The sequence below is a fragment of the Micropterus dolomieu genome, linkage group LG05 (genome assembly GCF_021292245.1).
Source record: "Micropterus dolomieu isolate WLL.071019.BEF.003 ecotype Adirondacks linkage group LG05, ASM2129224v1, whole genome shotgun sequence".
In the NCBI taxonomy this organism is placed as follows: Eukaryota; Metazoa; Chordata; class Actinopteri; order Centrarchiformes; family Centrarchidae; genus Micropterus; species Micropterus dolomieu.
The window spans coordinates 14,866,403-14,884,962 of NC_060154.1; the positions used below are offsets into that span (position 1 = coordinate 14,866,403).

General features: G+C 40.9%; 1 protein-coding gene and 2 long non-coding RNA genes across 4 annotated transcripts in view; 1 reads left to right on the plus strand and 2 right to left on the minus strand.

Annotated features, from left to right (window-relative positions):
- The window catches only part of atp13a3 (ATPase 13A3), a 131,948-nt gene that overhangs the window by 93,856 nt on the left and 19,532 nt on the right, over positions 1–18,560 (minus strand). For both annotated transcript variants that reach the window (XM_046048681.1, XM_046048679.1), the window contains exons 6-23: positions 18,341–18,557; positions 17,959–18,029; positions 17,604–17,687; positions 16,979–17,048; positions 15,021–15,155; positions 13,706–13,778; positions 12,827–12,958; positions 12,483–12,665; positions 11,883–12,040; positions 10,837–11,025; positions 10,592–10,653; positions 9,877–10,027; positions 9,657–9,776; positions 7,468–7,485; positions 6,946–7,099; positions 6,197–6,317; positions 5,791–5,915; positions 503–663 (exon numbers count right to left, since the gene is read on the minus strand). In XM_046048681.1, the coding sequence (XP_045904637.1) occupies positions 503–663; positions 5,791–5,915; positions 6,197–6,317; positions 6,946–7,099; positions 7,468–7,485; positions 9,657–9,776; positions 9,877–10,027; positions 10,592–10,653; positions 10,837–11,025; positions 11,883–12,040; positions 12,483–12,665; positions 12,827–12,958; positions 13,706–13,778; positions 15,021–15,155; positions 16,979–17,048; positions 17,604–17,687; positions 17,959–18,029; positions 18,341–18,557 (2,224 nt within the window). The remainder of the gene's footprint in view (positions 1–502; positions 664–5,790; positions 5,916–6,196; positions 6,318–6,945; positions 7,100–7,467; positions 7,486–9,656; positions 9,777–9,876; positions 10,028–10,591; positions 10,654–10,836; positions 11,026–11,882; positions 12,041–12,482; positions 12,666–12,826; positions 12,959–13,705; positions 13,779–15,020; positions 15,156–16,978; positions 17,049–17,603; positions 17,688–17,958; positions 18,030–18,340; positions 18,558–18,560) is intronic.
- Positions 4,140–5,430, minus strand: LOC123970586. The gene is made up of 3 exons (XR_006825015.1): positions 5,129–5,430; positions 4,408–4,532; positions 4,140–4,197 (listed from the first exon to the last, which is right to left on the minus strand). It is a non-coding gene; the product is annotated as an uncharacterized LOC123970586 (long non-coding RNA).
- Positions 11,872–14,078, plus strand: LOC123970587. The gene is made up of 4 exons (XR_006825016.1): positions 11,872–11,957; positions 12,590–12,714; positions 12,856–12,995; positions 13,476–14,078. It is a non-coding gene; the product is annotated as an uncharacterized LOC123970587 (long non-coding RNA).

Here is an 18,560-nt window from a genome sequence, read left to right on the forward strand (position 1 = left end):
TTATTCAAAAGGTCTATTTTGTGGAAGCCAGCAAATCATTTCTTGACCAGAATTTTAAACCCTAAGTATTTTCTGCCCTCACCATGTATTAAAATTCTTTGTGTATTTATCTTATCAGTAAATATTTGCTTCTTGACTTATTTGTGTGTTTAGACTTTGGTATAGCTTTTTAGTAGACGAGATACCTTTCAGTCTATATGTTCAATTTTACTTGGCTCTTACTTTGATTGACAATAAGAGGAAATGGGGTTCCCTCCCACTAAATAGGTTGTGTTGGACACTACCTTGTCGAGATCACACCTAAAACAATTCCACTTTCTTGGTTTCAGAGATAGTTTTGTCTTACACATGGGCTCAAATGAGTCTTTCCATTACTTAGAGCTTGAGTGTAATATGACTGCATGCAGCCTTTTGTGTGTGTGTGTGTGTGTGTGTGTGTGTGTGTGTGTGTGTGTGTGTGTGTGTGTGTGTGTGTTGTTTAGCATTAGTCCCATCGCCTCACCTCTAGGCGAGATGTCTTGCTCGGCTTGTCAGCGTATCTCCAGGTGATCTTGGCGGCGTGTCCATTATGTGGAGGGTGGGCATCAGCAATGATGACTGTGTCTTGGGGAGGGATCATTCCACAGTCCCTGGCCACAGAGATGGCTGTAAGCATGTTGTCACCTAGAATGTGATCACAGCACACGTTCCTTATTGAGGATAGCCGTTAAGGGAAAGTAGTGTAATGTTTAGTATTTGTTGTTTGGCAGATTTTTCCCATGTTGTCTTAATATTAAAAACAATGCAGTAAAAAGTTCAAACTAAAATATCTAACTACCCAAAAGGCGCTATAGTATTATAGGTGGACAGGGATGTTAATCGTGTCTGGCTGAGACACAGATTAATTTTTTTAAGTAAAAAAAAAAAAAATTTAGTTTTTTTGTTTTATGTCACCCTGTTACTTCCTCTTTTTCTCTAGCTTTCTCAAAAATCCACATGCATTAAAAGTTTTTCCTGGTATATTCCTTGACAACCTATATCAGTATTTATATTAGTATGGGGCAGAGCGTATGGGACTGATGGCAGGATGGTGAATGGACACACGGAGACGAAGCCTGGTTCTGAAATAGTGCTTAATACTGTATGAATAGATCATGAATCACTCACAATTTACTAAACTCATTTTCAGCTTCAATGTTAGATTCACTTTCCTTTTAGGACCTGTGTAGCAACCCTCAGAAGACAGATGACTAGGTCAAAGCCAAGCAAGAAGGTAAAAAAAAAAATTCTCAGGTGGATATTTTAGTTTGTGCCAGTTACACTGAGCAGCCTTGTGAATGTTATTAGTTGGGATTACAGGTACAGCTGAATAAATACCAAAGGGATTCAATCTTGTGAGTGCCAATTCACAGATTACTAAACTCATTATGCTGTCTGTGTCACAGCAATACAAGGGCTTTAACCACCTACAGACAGAGAGAAACATCAAAGTAAGATTATGGATTATGTTTACTGCATGTTTTCATTTGTCTATCTGTGTGTGTTCGTGCGTTCTCCTTAGTGACTATATCGATGCCATTACTGGCTTAGTTGGCTTAGCACAAAAGTGAGTACACCCCTCACATTTTTGTAAATATTTGATTTTATCGTGGCAAATAGAAATAACACTTGCTACATGCAAAGTAGTGAATGTATAGCTTGTATAACGGTGTAAATCTGCTGTCCCCTCAAAATAACACATCACACAGCCATTAATATCTAAACCGCTGGTAACAAAAGTGAGTAAACCCCTAAGTGAAAGTGCCCAAAGTGGGCCCAATTAGCCATTTTCCCTTCCCGGTGTCATGTGACTCGTCAAGTGTTACAAGGTCTCAGGTGGGAATGGGGAGCAGGTGTGTTAAATTTGGTGTTATCGCTCTCAAACTCCCTCATACTGGTCACAGGAATTTCAACATGGCAACTCATGGCAAAGAACTCTGAGGATCTGAAAATAATAATTGCTGCTCTACATGAAGATGGCCTAGGCTATAAGAAGATTGCCAAGATTGAAAGTGAGCTGCAGCACGTTGGCCAAGACCATACAGCGGTTCAGCAGGACAGGTTCCACTCAGAACAGGCCTCGCCAAGGTCAGTTGAGTGCACATGCTCAGCGTCATATCCAGAGGTTGTCTTTGGGATGTTTGAGTGCTGCCAGCATTGCTGCAGAGGTTGAAGGTGTGGGGGGTCAGCCTGTCAGTGGTCAGACCATATGCCGCACACTGTATCAAACTGGTTTGCATGGCTGTCCTCCCAGAAGAAAGCCTCTTCTAAAGATGATGCACAAGAAAGCCCGCAAACACTTTGCTGAAGACAAGTAGACTAAGGACATGGATTACTGGAACCATGTCCTGTGGTCTGATGAGACCAAAATAAACTTATCTGGTTCAGATGGTGTCAAGCGTGTGTAGTGGCAACCAGGTGAGGAGTACAAAGACAAGTGTGTCTTGCCTACAGTCAAGCATGGTGGTGGGAGTGTCACGGTCTGGGGCTACATGAGTGCTGCCGGCACTGGGGAGCTACAGTTCATTGACCAGGAACCATGAAAGCCAACACTTACTGTGACATACTGAAGCAGAGCATGATCGCCTCCCTTCGGAGACTGGGCCACAGGGCAGTATTCCAACATGATAACGACCCCACACACACCTCCAATACGACCACGGCTTTACTAAAGAAGCTGAGGGTAAAGGTGATGGACTGGCCAAGCATGTCTCCAGAACTAAACCCTGTTGACCATCTGTGGGGAATCCTCCAATGGAAGGAGGAGGAATGCAAGGTCTCTAAACATCCACCAGCTCCGTGATGCTTTCATGGAGGAGTGGAAGAGGACTCCAGTGGCTACCTGTGAAGCTCTCCATGCCCAAGAGAGTTAAAGGCAGGGTAGGTAAGTTTGAGAAACCAGCCAGAAACTGCTGGATTTTGAAAGTATCCAACAGTGAAAAACTCCCATCCCCTCCCCTTCTCGGCTCCTTCCAAAGCCACGCCCCCAAAACACGTGAACGCACGTTGCCGACACCGCAGGAGGACGAGCAGAGTATAGTAGCAACAGGTAGCTGTGCTAACAGCTGCGGTAACATTGGGCAAAGCTAAAAAACAGGCTGATACACATTTTCCCGTTTCCATCAGTTACACTACACGAACGTGTATTTCGTGTTAGACTCATAACATGTACATTGTTTTGCATGTTAGAGCTTCCACTGTGACAGCATTATTGTCTCTGATGAGGACTGCACCCCAGAGCCAAGCACAAACCGGGACAGGCCCGGGGTCGAGGCGAAGCAGAGGAGGGAGGGCTGCCGGGGTCCGAGGAAGAAGAGGCAGGACGGAGAGGATGAGGTGCAAGCCGCACAGCACAACAGCATATGAACAGGTATATCTATACATATATATTTTAATCCTTGAAACCACGCAAGGCTGACCTTCATCACCCAGGACAGAGTAACAGACAGTTCAGTCGGGCAGCATACAGACAGTTTGTAGTGTGGCAATGTGGAGCACTTGGTCACAGAGTCGTGATACTAAGTTGCTGTTTCTTCTACTACTACTACTACATAAATAATTCCATCCACTGTGTGGATAAATACCTGTACATTGTTAAGTTTTATTCCCAGGAGGGTAGAGAAAATACAAAGTATATTTTTCCCTGTTCTGGATAACATTTTCATTCTTTTTTTAAATAAAACATTGAAAATGATAAACTCCTTTTCTTTACACTTGCAGCATAAACAATCAAGCAACTACATTTATGTCTTATGTGATGTTTTTAAAATATCAATAAAAATAAGTATATACAGGAAGAGACAAGATGTGTCCAGATGTATCGACTGATTATGAACAGTTCAGACTTTACTGGTAGCATTGTATCGCTGCTGTGGAGATGATTAAATATCTCACAATCACCTCTCTGACATGAATACCACATTTCAAAACCAACCATATTACTTTTTGTTTTATATTTTGTTGTATCTAGCAACACAGTTGGGGCAGGGACACCTGACTGAACCCCATGTTGACGGGGATCATCGGGTCTCCTGGTTCTGCTTCTGGCCATCTCCTCAGTAGTAGACAACCGGAGGAGGAGGAGAATGGCACTCTGGAGGTCTGCGATGTAACTATAGTCCTCCACCTTCAATGAGTACAAGCTCCACTTCCTGGACTTTGTTGTACACCTTGCTGTACCTGATAATACAGAAAGGAGGATCAGCTGAGTGAAAAGTTGTGAAAACACCTGACATTGTTCTCTTAAGAGTAATTAGTAAACTATTTCCACATAAAATGCAATCAATCAGCACCATCTATCTGTATTCCTCATACTGTTTAATATTTTTTGACTCATCACTTATAAATGTATTGAGTAAAATGCACCAGAGTACTCATAATGCAACATACTGAACTGTGTCATCAGCTTTTCTCCTGGCTGGTCTGTGGACACGGTGGTTGTAATCCAGGCCAGCCAGCGTGGTCCGATCAGTGTACTGGTTAGAAGCACAGGGTGTTGGAAGACTGCAGGTGACCTGAGGGCGCAGTAGAAATAAAACATACAGGATTTTTTACTTCTGGTAAAATAAGTAATGACATAACACCAGTTACAGTAAAATGTCTTCACACAGTAGGTTTAGCTACGAACAATGTCAAACTATATTATACGTAGCTTATATACCAGAAACACAGATACTTGGGGGCCTTTAGCCATCATTGTTTATGTACACTATTGTTGAAATGTCTTTCTCATAACTACAAACACACAGCTACATCATTGTAAAAGAGTAACATCCAGTCAAACAACGCCTGCAGACACAAGATAATTACACAAACAGATTAGATACAAGGTAAAGACAGGTGTAAACATAATATAATAAACCTAGATGGTGAAGAACTAAACCGGTGCAGTCTACACCTACACTGTCTTACCTAATGTTAGCATTGGAAAACACGGCATGCGCTGCTGTTTCCCAGCTCAACTACAGCTAGATAGAATTCATCGTCTCTACTCTGGCTCCTACACAAAGCCTGCACTCGTAGCAACCGTTAGCTGTTTGCTAAGTAGGTAGCTACGTTTGCTAGCGATGAAAGTAACAAATTACCACCAAAATGATAAAAGCCAGATTACCTGTCCAGCAGAAATAAAGCCACCACGTTGCAACTTTTCAGCCCCTTGGTGTTCCTCAGTTGTCAGTCACTATCGTTGAAAAGCCACGCAGATATTACCTCCGGTCTGATCGCTTCGCTCGTCAGGTCTGAGAGAGCTGACCGGGTGCGCGCACGGGGGCAGCCCCGGTAGCAGCACGGCTGGTAGCCATGGTAGCGAGGGAGAGTGACAGTCACCCAGCCAATCATTGCATTCGGTCCGAATGAAACGAGTGGCTGTGTTTACTGCAGCCCTGAGAAGACTACAGACAGCCGAGTTTTATACTCTCTTTTTCAGAGCACCTAACTTTTTAATATATATTGGTGTATAAAGACAGTTTCTACAAATATGACAAAAAGTGTTTCAGAAGCAACTTGCCTACCCTGCCTTTAAGGCAAAAATATTGACATTTTGGGCCCAATTTGGACATTTTCACTTAGGGGTGTACTCACTGTTTAGCGGTTTAGACATTAATTGCTGTGTTATTTTGAGGGGACAGCAAATTTACACTGTTATACAAGCTGTACACTCACTACTCTACATTGTAGAAAAAAATAATTTCTTCAGTGTTGTCACATGAGTGTGTACTCACTTTTGTGAGATACTGTATGCGTACGTGTGCACACATGTATGGATGGTCTCACCAGTAACCATGACAGTGCGGATGTGTGCTCGGCGGAGGTCCTGCAGCACCCCTGGGGTTTCTGCCTTCAGTTTGTTCTGCATGATGATCAGACCCAGAAACTCCATGTTTGCCTCTATGTGATCCCTAGTTCATTAGAAAATACATACATGTCTACTTAAGTACCAAGACCAAAATACAAGGTGAAACTGTACATTTGCTCCCAATAAATAACTTTATACCAAGTACCAATAAATACACAAAGGTTCTTTGTTACCTAATTATCTTATTTATATATTTCAAACTAGAGGATTGCAGGTGTGACAGTGCAATGCCCGCAGTGTGAAGTAGCATGCTAAAAAAGCACCAGCGATCCTAAATAGGTTTCAAATGAAGGTCAAAAGCAACAACAATATACAGTACGCTACCTGCTGATATTCTGGACTTTGTGCCAGGTGAGTTTGGACTCAAGTCGACGATGAGCCAGAGCTATGACCCTGAAACCCTGCTTGGTGTAACCCTCCAAAACTTCTGGAAAGCTTTCTGGTACTGCAAAGAGACAAGTTAGAGAGAGACAGAGAGCAAGTGAAGAAGACTTATTTCAAAGTTATATGGCTTTTGAGCTCAGGTCAGGGCATAGAGGATGCCTGCTAGAAGTTAGCAAGCAATTCGTTTCAAAAAACGGGTGAACAGTAACAGACAACAAACAAAGAAGGTAGAAAACCAAATCCTGTAGTTAAATTGATTTCCTTATTTTTTTCAGTTTCTGGTACTCGGGGCACTTTGATGTGCTCAACCCCTACACATATGGCAGGCCAGTGGGCTAAAATTAAATAAATCAACTAATTTAAAGATGCACTTATATGGAATTTCAGGGCCAATAATGACAAAAGATAATATCTCCTCCACACACACACAAACAGGCATCAACACAGAGAGCAGATAGGAGAGAGGCAGAAGTGCAAAAATCACCATTAAGAACTGGGTTTTAGTGGTGTCCCTATTACGCAGCCATACTCAACATCGGACATTATTAATGGCTGAAATTCCAATATTGGAAAAATAACATTTTTTTCCTCTTACTAATATTTAACCAGAGATATATTGTGCATCCTTATTTTAATATTTTCCAATGCTTTTCACCCATAGCAGTTACAGTAATTATTAGAGACCTCACCTGTCTCTTTCTTGCAGAGACCAGCCACCACCTCAGGCGCTCCCTTCACATAGGCATCCATACGTTTCTCCCCCAGCAGACGAGCCACCACACTCATCCTCTGGAGTGCTGAGGAAAAAGGAAACTGGCGCACGATACCTATCTCATATGCTGACTGCACATGCACACCGCCCACAGACACAAGAAGAAAAAAAAATGACCATTCATGTCAAGGAGAAGATGTAAACTAAAAACACAATGTCTATCTGTTGAAATTGAAAACATGGATAATGCTAAGAAATGACAATCACAAAATGAATACTTTCAGAAGGAAATTATGTAATTTAAGTGCTTGGTTGACAAAATTATGACACCTATACAGATCAGATCCTCAAATATTTTGACACTGAACAATAAACAAATTAATTTCCAATTTTAGAAATTTCCAGTAACTTTTTAACATGCTGCCAAGTTTGTCAAATTAAATATTAAAATATTATCAAAAAGCCTTGCACATTGCCAAAAAGGATGAAGGTGACTTACCGAGATCTCATACAGTTCCTATAGTGAAAAAAAGACCAGATTGGGATGAGTCAACGAGAAAACAAATACACCAATCATGCAGAGAAATAATAATGTTGCTGTTTTTATGCTATTATTGTTGCTGGTTTGACAGCAATATTCTGTGGATTTGGGCAATCCTAAATCAACCTGTATTAGGATGATAAGTCAGAAACTGATAACAGGATGTCTGAGGCCACACTCCAGCTCTAATCTTTTTTTGATATCATTACATTGATAGATCTTAGGGGGTGTGCATCTTCACTGGTCTCACGATTCGATTACAATCATCAGGTTCGATTACGATCTTCAGGTCAACAATTCGATTCCTTGATTCATCACCTCAAGGGTGGGAATTTCTAGGTATCTCATTACGATTATGAGGGCTACGATGTGACTGTCAAACAAATAGGATGAAGATGTATTTTTCCTCACTGTTTGACCATTTGGTACTTTTAAAGCAAAGTATTTGTAACAATCCAAAGTAGTAGGTAGTAATGAAATGCAGCTATTTAATTTACTTCATATAAATGTAGCTAACATTGCATAGCATTATTACATTACAGCATTACTACTGACCCCTGCTCCTGCTATTTTCATTTATGAGGCTGCTGTTATTATTAGTCAGATACTAGTTGTACTATGCACTTTACAATGCTCCAGCCAAACCACGTTCTCTCCACCTTAATATAACTGTTCCTTTTTTTGTCACATCTAGTGTAATTACATTAGGGCTGAAACGATTCATCGATTAAATCTATAAAATCGATTAATAAAATGCTTCGACACAAATACTTTGCATCAATGCTTCGTTTAATCCATTTAGCTATACAGCAGTGTTTCGCAGGGACATTTATTACTGTCGCACATCGAGCTTATGCTTTGAACACGACGTGAATATGATGGCGCTGTTTGCAAAGTGAAGGAAGAGAAAGAAAATAGAGAGGGACAAAGAAGAAAGTGTCCAAAGTATGGGATTATTTCAAGATAAAGAAAACAACAACTCTGTAATGTTACCGTCAGTCCACCGTAAAACGAAACTTGTGTGCCTTATCAGAAAGCAGCCGGTGTTCTGCCAGCTGACCACAGACAAGGTAACAGTAACGGCAACTTTAGCATTTAACTGAAATCATGATTGATTGTTGAGTTGAAGGCTAGCCAAAGTAAGCCGCTGTCCTCAACTGAAAATGTACACACGTGCGTTTGCCGTTTTCCTTTTTGGCCCGTGAGTTGTAACCTCACAGTCATGAGTTAACTGGGTGTCGGGAGCTGCACCTTTTAACTCACCTGCAGCTGTCTCTGTAGCTCAGACGTTTCCTGCTACCTGCGTGTGCTAATCCATCCTTCGTTATAATATCAAACAGCTGTTTCGTGTGCAGGATCGCTCATTTCCCGTTTCACATTTCACGTGTGTTTTCTTGACAAAACGTGGTTTGGAGACCAGCGTCGGGTGACACAGGCGTCAGCTCTTGTGTGTGTATGTGTCCCTGACACCGATAAGTCACGTAGTGTGAACGCAACAACGACTTAAAGACTCCCATCATATGACGGCAAGTTGTGTGAACGGCACGAGGCTGAAAGTCATGTAGTCTGCATGAGCCTTTAGTATAACTTGCACTCGGGTGATGTTTGTGTTTGTAAAGCAGCCGTCTGGTTGTTGGTCTGATGTTTGCTGCATGACACACTATGAATTTACGAGAGGACTAATAAATATCTATCAGCTATAAACGTACACAGCTGATCCCGTTACGGGGGGCGGTGCCGCCGCCGCCAAGCAAAAGTACTTCTTAAACGACGCATAGATGAATCGTTGAAATAATCTATCGAAGTTTCGAAAACTAAAATCATCGTTAGCTGCAGCCCTAAATTACATGTTTGTGTCTTGTCTTATAAGTTGATTTTTGTAATCTTGTATTGAGCGCCAAGGGCCTGGAAAAAAAAGAATTTCGTTCATTTATGTACCCCACATGTGAATGAATGACAACAAATCAATTCAACAGCAACATCAACAATAAATCAAGGTTATCAATTAACCTCTAGATAGTCGATTATAGACATTTGTGAATCAATTCATAATTGTTCAAGCCCCATCTAAAAATCTATTATTTTCCACCCCCCTAATAGATCTGTATAATAAATGTCAGTGTGTGAAAAGATATTGCTGTTCATACCATGTCCTGCTCTGGTGATGCAACTGGCTCTGGGGGCAACAGCTGTTTTGGGGGTCGAACCACAGTCGGCATGATATGGTTGTGAAGAGATGTTTCCTCCTCAGTGGCCTCTTCCAGGATCTGTGCAGACAAAGTTTTCAGAGAAAATAGGGCAACAATAGTAAGAGCTGTGCTGCCCTGACGAACATTGTGCTTTTGGATAGATTAAAGAATAACTCACCCAGCCTGTAGCCTCAAACATTTTGAGGTCCAGCGGGTCTCCAGACACTTGGCCCTCTATTTTGGTAAGAGAGTGGCATGCAGCCATACAAGCCACAAACTGGGACTTGACAAGATTTTCCTTATAGGCATTTTCCTCTGACAGGTGGAAACTGGAGTGGCAGGAGGTGGACGAAGAAAGACAACAATGTGATGATGTAAATGCTTACAGAAGCACATATGACATGTATAAAAAAACTAATATAGTAACAGTGCATGATTATGGATACATTATACCATTCATTAATGCAGAACATTTTTCTAAACCACACAGTGAATAACAATTATTCTAAATGTGGGGAAATAAATAATATAAATCCGTAACCCTGCACATTATAATATCCGAACAACTGCAACTGCAAGAATTCGCAAAAGAATAACAGATTCCATATGTCGACACTGGTTGGTTGATTTTGTGGATATCATCCTGTAATCATTTCACAAATCACCCCTAATCTCTGACATTTCAGCATTTACATTGATCCGAAATGAGGGAATTCCCTTCAGATTAAGAGATATTCTAGAATATTCTCCATTTTTTCCCACAAGGTCATCAGCAAAGCAATACCAGCTCAGCAACGGCTAAACTAAGACAATGACTTGAGATTTCTAAGATGAAATGCTCCAATGCAGTGGAAATTTCCATGTTTGATCAATTAGAGTATACAGCCGCTTACCTGCCATTCTCAACCCTCTGGATTCCCCATAGGTCTAATCCATCTTCTGTCAGAGTTCCAGTCTGTAAGTAGAAAGAGAGTAGAATTTTACTGAGTTTGATTGGTTTCTTTCAGGGTGCATACTTTCTTGCTGGCTTCCAGACAATGGAGTCTTTAATTGAAACATTTCTTCTTCAGCAATATGTAAGCGTAGTGCTGACTATTCGAAGAGCAAAAACAGCAGTCAAAAAACCACTAGTACTCACCTTGTCAAAGCAAACCAGATTGATTTGTCCGCAGATATTGATCCTCTGTGGGCTGATGCAGAAAATGCCAATGTTTTTGAGGCGTCGCTGGGCGTACACAATGCCAGCTGTCATAGCGGCTGGCAGCGCCGGTGGCACAGTGATGGTGATGATGTCCAGAGACTCAATGATGATGGTCTTAGCTGGCACCTGGGTCAGGCAGAAAGGAAAAAGTCAAGAAATTTTTGCATGTTTGATAAACACTTGTCTTTGATTACCAACCATCTCTAGCTATAAATCAGCACTCCTGAGACTGGTGGGGATTCACAGTTCAATCACACTCATTTGTTGAAGGGGCTCCAGGTTCAAGAGTCAAATATGTGGAATTTTTCAACACAAACTGCCGAGAGCCACTTTTGAACTGAACAGTGTCTGGGGCATGTTTCTCCACTGATTGTTCATGTTAACAACAAAGCCGAAGCAATGACCCAAAATGACCGATTTTGAATGGCTAATCCTATAACAACCTTATAATCATGCAACAAGCGTTACGTAGCGTAGAAGGGAACACAAATGTCTCAAACAGTTCATGTTCTGCAGCACACGTGATTCAGAAATGTTTATGGGAAAGCTTTTGCACAATGGGAAGGCAGGGCTAAAACACCAGTCAGTAAGTATCAGACATCTCAGATGAAAATAAAGAGGACTCCGCAAGTGAGCTGCTGTGCAATGCTAACATGTCATCTTGATAACTTGATAAGCTGATGGAGCCTCTGATACTGTGAGTTTGTTTTGGAAAGAATCTGCCCCCTAGTGGGCAAAAATCTCTTTAGTTCAGTTTTGATCTTCAGCCACAGTGAGCTGCTCAACAGTCAACGAATAAAACTGTGGTTGTACTGGGGAGCTCACAAATGTGACTGTGTGCAACAAGTGTGAAGAAGGGAGTGGCTAAGTTCATTTGTGCATAAATAGTTGGGCTCTAATTTTCACCCCCATTTACTTCTGAAACTCTGAACCCATGTAATTCAAAATCAGTACATTGCATTTGTTGACACCTCCTAGATTACCTTGTTCATGATGCTGAGGACGATGGAGTAGACAAAGCCAATTCCAGCCACAGCCACCAGACACAGCAGGAAGAGGTAGGCATCACGGTACAGCTTGAAGTCGGTGGGTTTTGGGTAAAGGATAGAGCGCACCAGCTGGCCTTTGGCTGTGCTGAAACCTGGGTAAAGAAGTTGTTATGAGAAGTTTAGGTTAAAACTTTAAAAAAAATTATTATTATTTTTTTTTTTTTTAAGGTGGTTACACTTTTTTTTTTTTTTTTTTAACCAAAGTTAGTTGTTAGATGGTATGAGTTTAACAAGTGTTAGTCTTAAGTACAGCTCACTCTATGGAAATAGCATCTCTACATAAGACTTAAGCCCTTACACATGGGGTCAGCATGTATGCATCAGCCATGTAATTTTCATGAAGAAATGTCTCTCAGTAAAATTTTAATATATGAAATCACATCTGAACATCTCACTGTTTTAGTACCTAAGTTTCTACACAAAGCATCATGTAAATATACACCAACTTACAGATAATTCAAACTAACACTTTTAAATACATATTTTCCTCAGACACACACACACACACACACACACACACACACACCCCCTTACCTGTGCGGACCACCACAGCCCTGACCAGTTCGCCTGTGTAGAAGCGGGTCTGGATGATGTTGGTGCCGCAGAATAGTGTGTGTCTCTTATGCTCCTCTGTGTTGTAGGCACTGTCAGCCTCCTCCCCCCTCTCACCTGACACTGGGTTTGGGAGGTGGGTCTTTGTCACGGGAACGCTCTCACCTGATGCGGGGTAGACTGATATTAGGACTGGCTGCTGTGAGAATTACAGGTAGAGCATTTAACTGTTTGGAGTATCCAGTGGTTGGCTGTAATGTTTATCTACCAAAATATCAAGTATTCAAACAATTATCAGACTTAAATGATCAGATTTTGGCTCTAACCTGTGAGCATGCTTTCATTGACGATACAGGTGCCGCTGACCAACACGGCGTCACATGGCATAATGGTCCCATTGCTGGGGATGACCATCACATCACCGGGCACCAAATCAGTAGACAAAGTCTCTTCGATTTCTTCCAGGAAGTGGGGTACAATGGAGTAGTGGAGAAGGTAAATGTGTGCATTTAAATACATACAGGTGGAGAGCAGTGTGAGGAACAAAGTAGGTGATAGAAAATGATGATTGTGGAGAAAGGTGAAAAGTGTGTAAATGAGCCAACAGTAGTGGGGGTGGGGGGTAAGAAAGGCGATATTTTGTCTTTAGAGTCTTGTTCTGCACATCTCTCATTACTCACACCTCTAGGCTGCAGGAAAAAGGCTGAGGCATCACAAGCAGGGGCCAGTGCAGTAGATGAATGCATAACAAAAAATATAGGCAGTGTACAAACTTCCACAGCAATGTTTCTAACTGGTTCTAAACATTAGTTTAATTTTAAATTGGCTACAGGACTGCCAGTGCATCACCTCTGGAGACCACCCAATTTGATTTTAAGAGGCATGCAGACATACAGAAGTATGTGCAGAACTGTTAAACGTACACATATCCTACACCCACTATCTAACATACACACTCTCTCTCTCTCTCTCTAGGCCTACATTGTCCCACCCCAGCAGTGATCTGGAGGACACCCAAAGCAGAGTGACTGTGTAATTGTGTCTGGTCCAGCAAAGAAGCAGAGAACTACTACTGTCAGGAATGGTTTGGAATGCGCTCTTGGAAATAAAATGATACATGCTGTGTACTACTATTAAAATAACTATACAGAGGCCATCTGCAAGAAGAAAATAAAAACACAAAAACAAAAAATATATAGACAAACCATTGTTGGCTCGGCATACGGTCACACGGACAATACTGTGAGCTGCCACCATATCGTGAAGCATGATGTATTGCTGGAAAAAAGAAAAAGAAATCCGATTAAAACCTCTAGATAACTTCTTTACTCTGAGGGTATTTTTGTCTGATGTTGGGAACTATGATGCCAGGGGCAGCAGACCGTGTGCAGATGAGCCTTTGCTACGCTTTGCTACGCTATCCTGAAAAACCCTGGATTAGAAACGGGCGGTTCGGCGAGTGTGTCCGATATGGCTCACACCTGGCCATGAACTGGGGTTATACCGGGTACATTACAAATGCTACAATGTGCTTAGACACGCTTCAGTAAGGTTACTGAGAATTTACAGTTGTGTATTATTTTTTTCAGGGGAAAAAAACTGTCCGAGCAGGTTACATGACAGTGACAACCATATTTATTAAAGATGCGTTCCTGTGATTCTCTTTGGTACAGTTTGGTACTTGTAAGCCCTGTTCATGCAGCATAACCACACAGCAGCGCGACTCTAATCTGTTGGTTGCTCCAATGCTTTCTGCTCCGGTAATGACAGTCAGTCATCAGACAGTCACTGCTGTCAGCAGCCAGGCACGAGAGACGCTCTGTGGTGCGTTGGGATTTTATAATTTAACTATGAGCATGATGCAAACTTTTACTTTTTCTGACTGTATGGGAATCTGATGTTGATTAAGAACGGCACTTCCATTCGTAGTAAAATTATAAGTTGCAACAGCATAAGAGTCACTGGTTCCGGCTGTGCAGAAAGGCTGAATTAAACAATGTAGTGTGAGTAAACACAACGTACAACATTAATATTCTTATCCAAGTCTTAAAGGCAGCTTTATGTGACATTTAGATTATGAAATATCTTTTATAAAAGCTTAAAAAGTCTGAATAATGCCTGTGAATATTTATACCAAATTTTATGGCAATCTGGCCAGTAGTTGTCGAGGTATCAAAGTGGTAAAATGTATGCATGTACAGACAAACTGACAGACGGACAAACCGCCAAACAAACAGACAAAAATAGAAAAAAATGAACCATGCCATCCTTTGGCCCTGTTAGTGGGTTTAAAAAAAATTATAGCAAAAAGCGCGTGAATAAAATAATAAAAAAAACTTGTTTCAGAAAATCTAAATTAAGGATCCTAAAATATAAATTGGTAAACAGTTCATTATTGGTGGGTTGCATAAAGATATATACAGTATGAGAAGTGACATTTAACCAGGTCTTGCCATAGCTATGTGGTCGGATAAAATCGTTTTGGATTAATAAAGAGTCTCAACATGATGTGGAGCTCACCTTTTTGATGGTGTACAGAGAGGTAGCTATGGATATGACCGACATGAAAACAATGGCCACAGCATAGTAGTAATACTCATCGGCACTCCACAGGATCACGCTGAAGAGCTGGAAGATGTAAAAAGGGTTGAGGACCTGCAGTAGGAGACAGAGAAAGAGGTTAGTGTGGAAAATGCAGAGGTGGGAGCATATACCATGAATTTAAAAACAGAAATGTCTACTTGAGGACGTGACCAAGAAGCCACCTGGACAGTGAGAGGAAAAGTCCGCTGAATACAAGTGATCATGTTCCCATATGTCCCATTTACAGTTCAAATTTATTTGTCCACGAAGGTAAAGTGCAACATAAAAAAGACGTGAAAACACATTATAAAGAGCAACACAGAATCTGCAGTACTGCATCAACGAACAAGCGTACTCACTGCAACAGCAATAAGAACAATACAGTGATGACTATCCTGTACCTCCTTTTCCCTGCGTTGAGGAGGGTAATGGCGGTTGGGATGAATGACTTTAAATGGGTTTGTCTTAACTTAGGGGAATTTGAAGGATGGAATTGGCCCTCTTCACCATCGACAGACAGTCTACTCTGCTGGATACCTGTAATTTTGCTGCTAGTGTTCAATATTTTAACCAGGGTATCCTTGAATTTGATATTTAGATTCTATGTAGGATTTGTAAGAGTATCATCAAGGACCTGTCAACAGGAAAGTTGCAGAGTTTCGTCGTTGACCTCTCGTGCAAACCATTTCAGTATTACATTCAAAATTGATGATTGAACAAAAAGGTATAGCTGATGACAGATTCCACTTCTTGACCCTCAATGATGGTGCTCTGAGTGGAAGGAGGGTGGCGCCAGATGTCTATGCATGTCTTTTGTCTTCAATACATCGATTTCAAGGAATGAGTTATTGCACCAGTTTAAAAAACAAAAACAGGTCTCTACACCTGAGTCATCCGCAGATTTCAGCATATAAATCTGCTCCGAGATGTATACTTGTAGCTTGAGACATACTGGAGGTACATTTTGTACACAAAGATACCACACGTAAATAAAGTTTTAAATAAAAAGTGCGGCAGTGCATACTTGATACACATGCACCTTTGGTTTGAATTTGCGTTGTGACCCAAATTACTGTGTTGGTCTGCAGAGGACATTAGTGTTGTATTTACCCACATACAGCACTCTTCTAGCAGAAAGTAAGCAGATATCCCAAATAGTTTCCTTAGTATGTAAGTTAAGTATGCAAATAACTGTCTCTTTATCTAGCTGTGAAAGGGTAAATTCCCAGATCAAAAAATTTCATCAATAGTCCAAAATATCCAGATAATCTGTTTAATATCACAGAAAAACTAGAAAATGTATTTAATTTCTCTTCTTTGAGAAGCTGGGATCAGTGATTTTTTTGGCTCTATTAATTAAAATGACTTGATTATTTGATTATTAAAATTGTTGCAGATTCATTTTCTGTTTGTCAAATAATTGATTTATCATTGCAGTGCTACTTGGAAGCACATTATGAAACATGCAAAAGCTACAATCGATTTCAAGTCAGCACTTAAAATGACCTGAAGTTATCATTCACTGATAAAACAAAATGATTGAAAAAAATAATTTAAAAAAGGCACGTTTTATTGTATTCTTAAAAAATAAATCAATATTTCTTTCAAAACTAGTACAAATTGGTAGCACACAATCAAATATCTACCAATTAACAGTTGCACAAAACAATGTCCATTGTCTGTAAATTCACAAACTGAATCCAAGGCATTAGCTTAAAGTTTCAAATGTAATACATTTAAATGTTTCAGATAAAATTATAATTTCATAATTTGCATTTAGCATTAAGAAACCTGCAAAAACAGTAGGATGAGCTCACAGGTGTGTTTGATTCAAGGAAAATTCAAACTCTTCAGTTAAAAAAAATCTGCCTCTGTTAATGCAAAATGGGCCCTACCTCTTTGATAAGCAGCTTGAAAACAGAAGGCACTTTCACTGCAATTTCATTCACTCCGAAGAACAGTCTCCTGACGAGAGGTAAAAGACACATTCATGAGTCAAGTGTGAACCAGACGAATATACGTAAACACACCCAATAGTGTTTCAATCACTTTCAGGGACATTACATTGATTTATATTCATTCCTAGAAGACTTGCCCTAACCATAACCTGCATAACCTAACATTACCCTAACCTTGGGGACGTTTTGATCCCACAACATTAGTTAACACCCGTCCACACACACAAACATGCACACAGTATAAAGAAAAGACACATAAAAATGCACCATTAAAAGGTTAAAAAAGGTATGCAGGTTTTCATTCTAAACAATATTACCAGATGATTTCACTGAATAGTTCCTCCGTTTTTGTTGAGGGGCTTTCAACCACCAAAATATTTGGGCTCTGTACAGTGTTAAGTGTCATAACATGTCCGCACTGACTTCCCCTGGCCATAGAAGAGATACGGACAAAAGGGCTCATAAACTGCAGCTATTGTAACTCACAGCAGAATAAGAGTACCCTCCTCCTGTCTGGCTGTCATAAGTTGTGCGACCTATCTTCAGACACATCAGATGTTACCTGTACTCCTGCTGGTTCCTGGTCAGGCCTGCGCTGTGCTCCGAGTGGAGGGTGGAGCAGCTGACCTGCAGATCTTCCAGGCCACTGTAGGGGAAAGATAGGTCAAAGTCGACAAAAAATTACAAATAACAGTGCCAGCAATGCAAAGCTGTAAATGCAAAGGCTTGTTTTGCTATACAGTTCTTTATGAGTTAACAAACAGGGCTGCACAAATTCAGTTTTCATTACTGTTGTGTATTACTGTACTCATCCGGCTGGATAAAATCCTTAGCCTATTTAGCTTACTATAAGAGAAAGTGCCAAGTGGTATAAAAATAGCCCATAAAAGTGTAGTAGATGATCAAAGGATGCTTACATTAAAACTTCAAAGTTCTGCAGCTCGTCGTTCCAATAATACTTTGTGCTATGGAAGGTAAAATAGCGAATCTGAGGGAAAAAGAATAGGAAGGGTGTGGAGGAAATTGCATTATATTTGTATTTTAAAGTTTATTGTTAGAATAAGTGTCATGTAATGTATGTGGTCAACAGAAACTACCCACAAGAAGAGCAAAGAGTGCATGTGTCTCTGAAACATATGTTTAACATTTGTGATATTTCACCATCATAACATAAATATTATGTCTAATTACACATGACAAAATCATACACTGAAAGTCCTGGAGCTGCTCTATGGTTGCCATTATTGGTGTGTTCAGCGTGTGTGTAAATAAAATATTTTGTGGAGACAGGGCGCCTACCTGTGTGGGCTGGTAGTCGTCAAATCTTCTGATGAGCTCCTGAGCAGGGCTGCCATCGGAGGGGTGGGGGAGATGTCCGTTGGCCAGAGGGGGGAACGTAGGGGAGGAAAAGGGGAAAGTGGGAGAAGAAGGGGAGGGGGGGGAGGTGGTCTGGGTCTCCAGGCTGCGGAAGGGGTTGCTCCCTGGGGCCAGCATCACGCGCACCCTGGCCACAAACCAG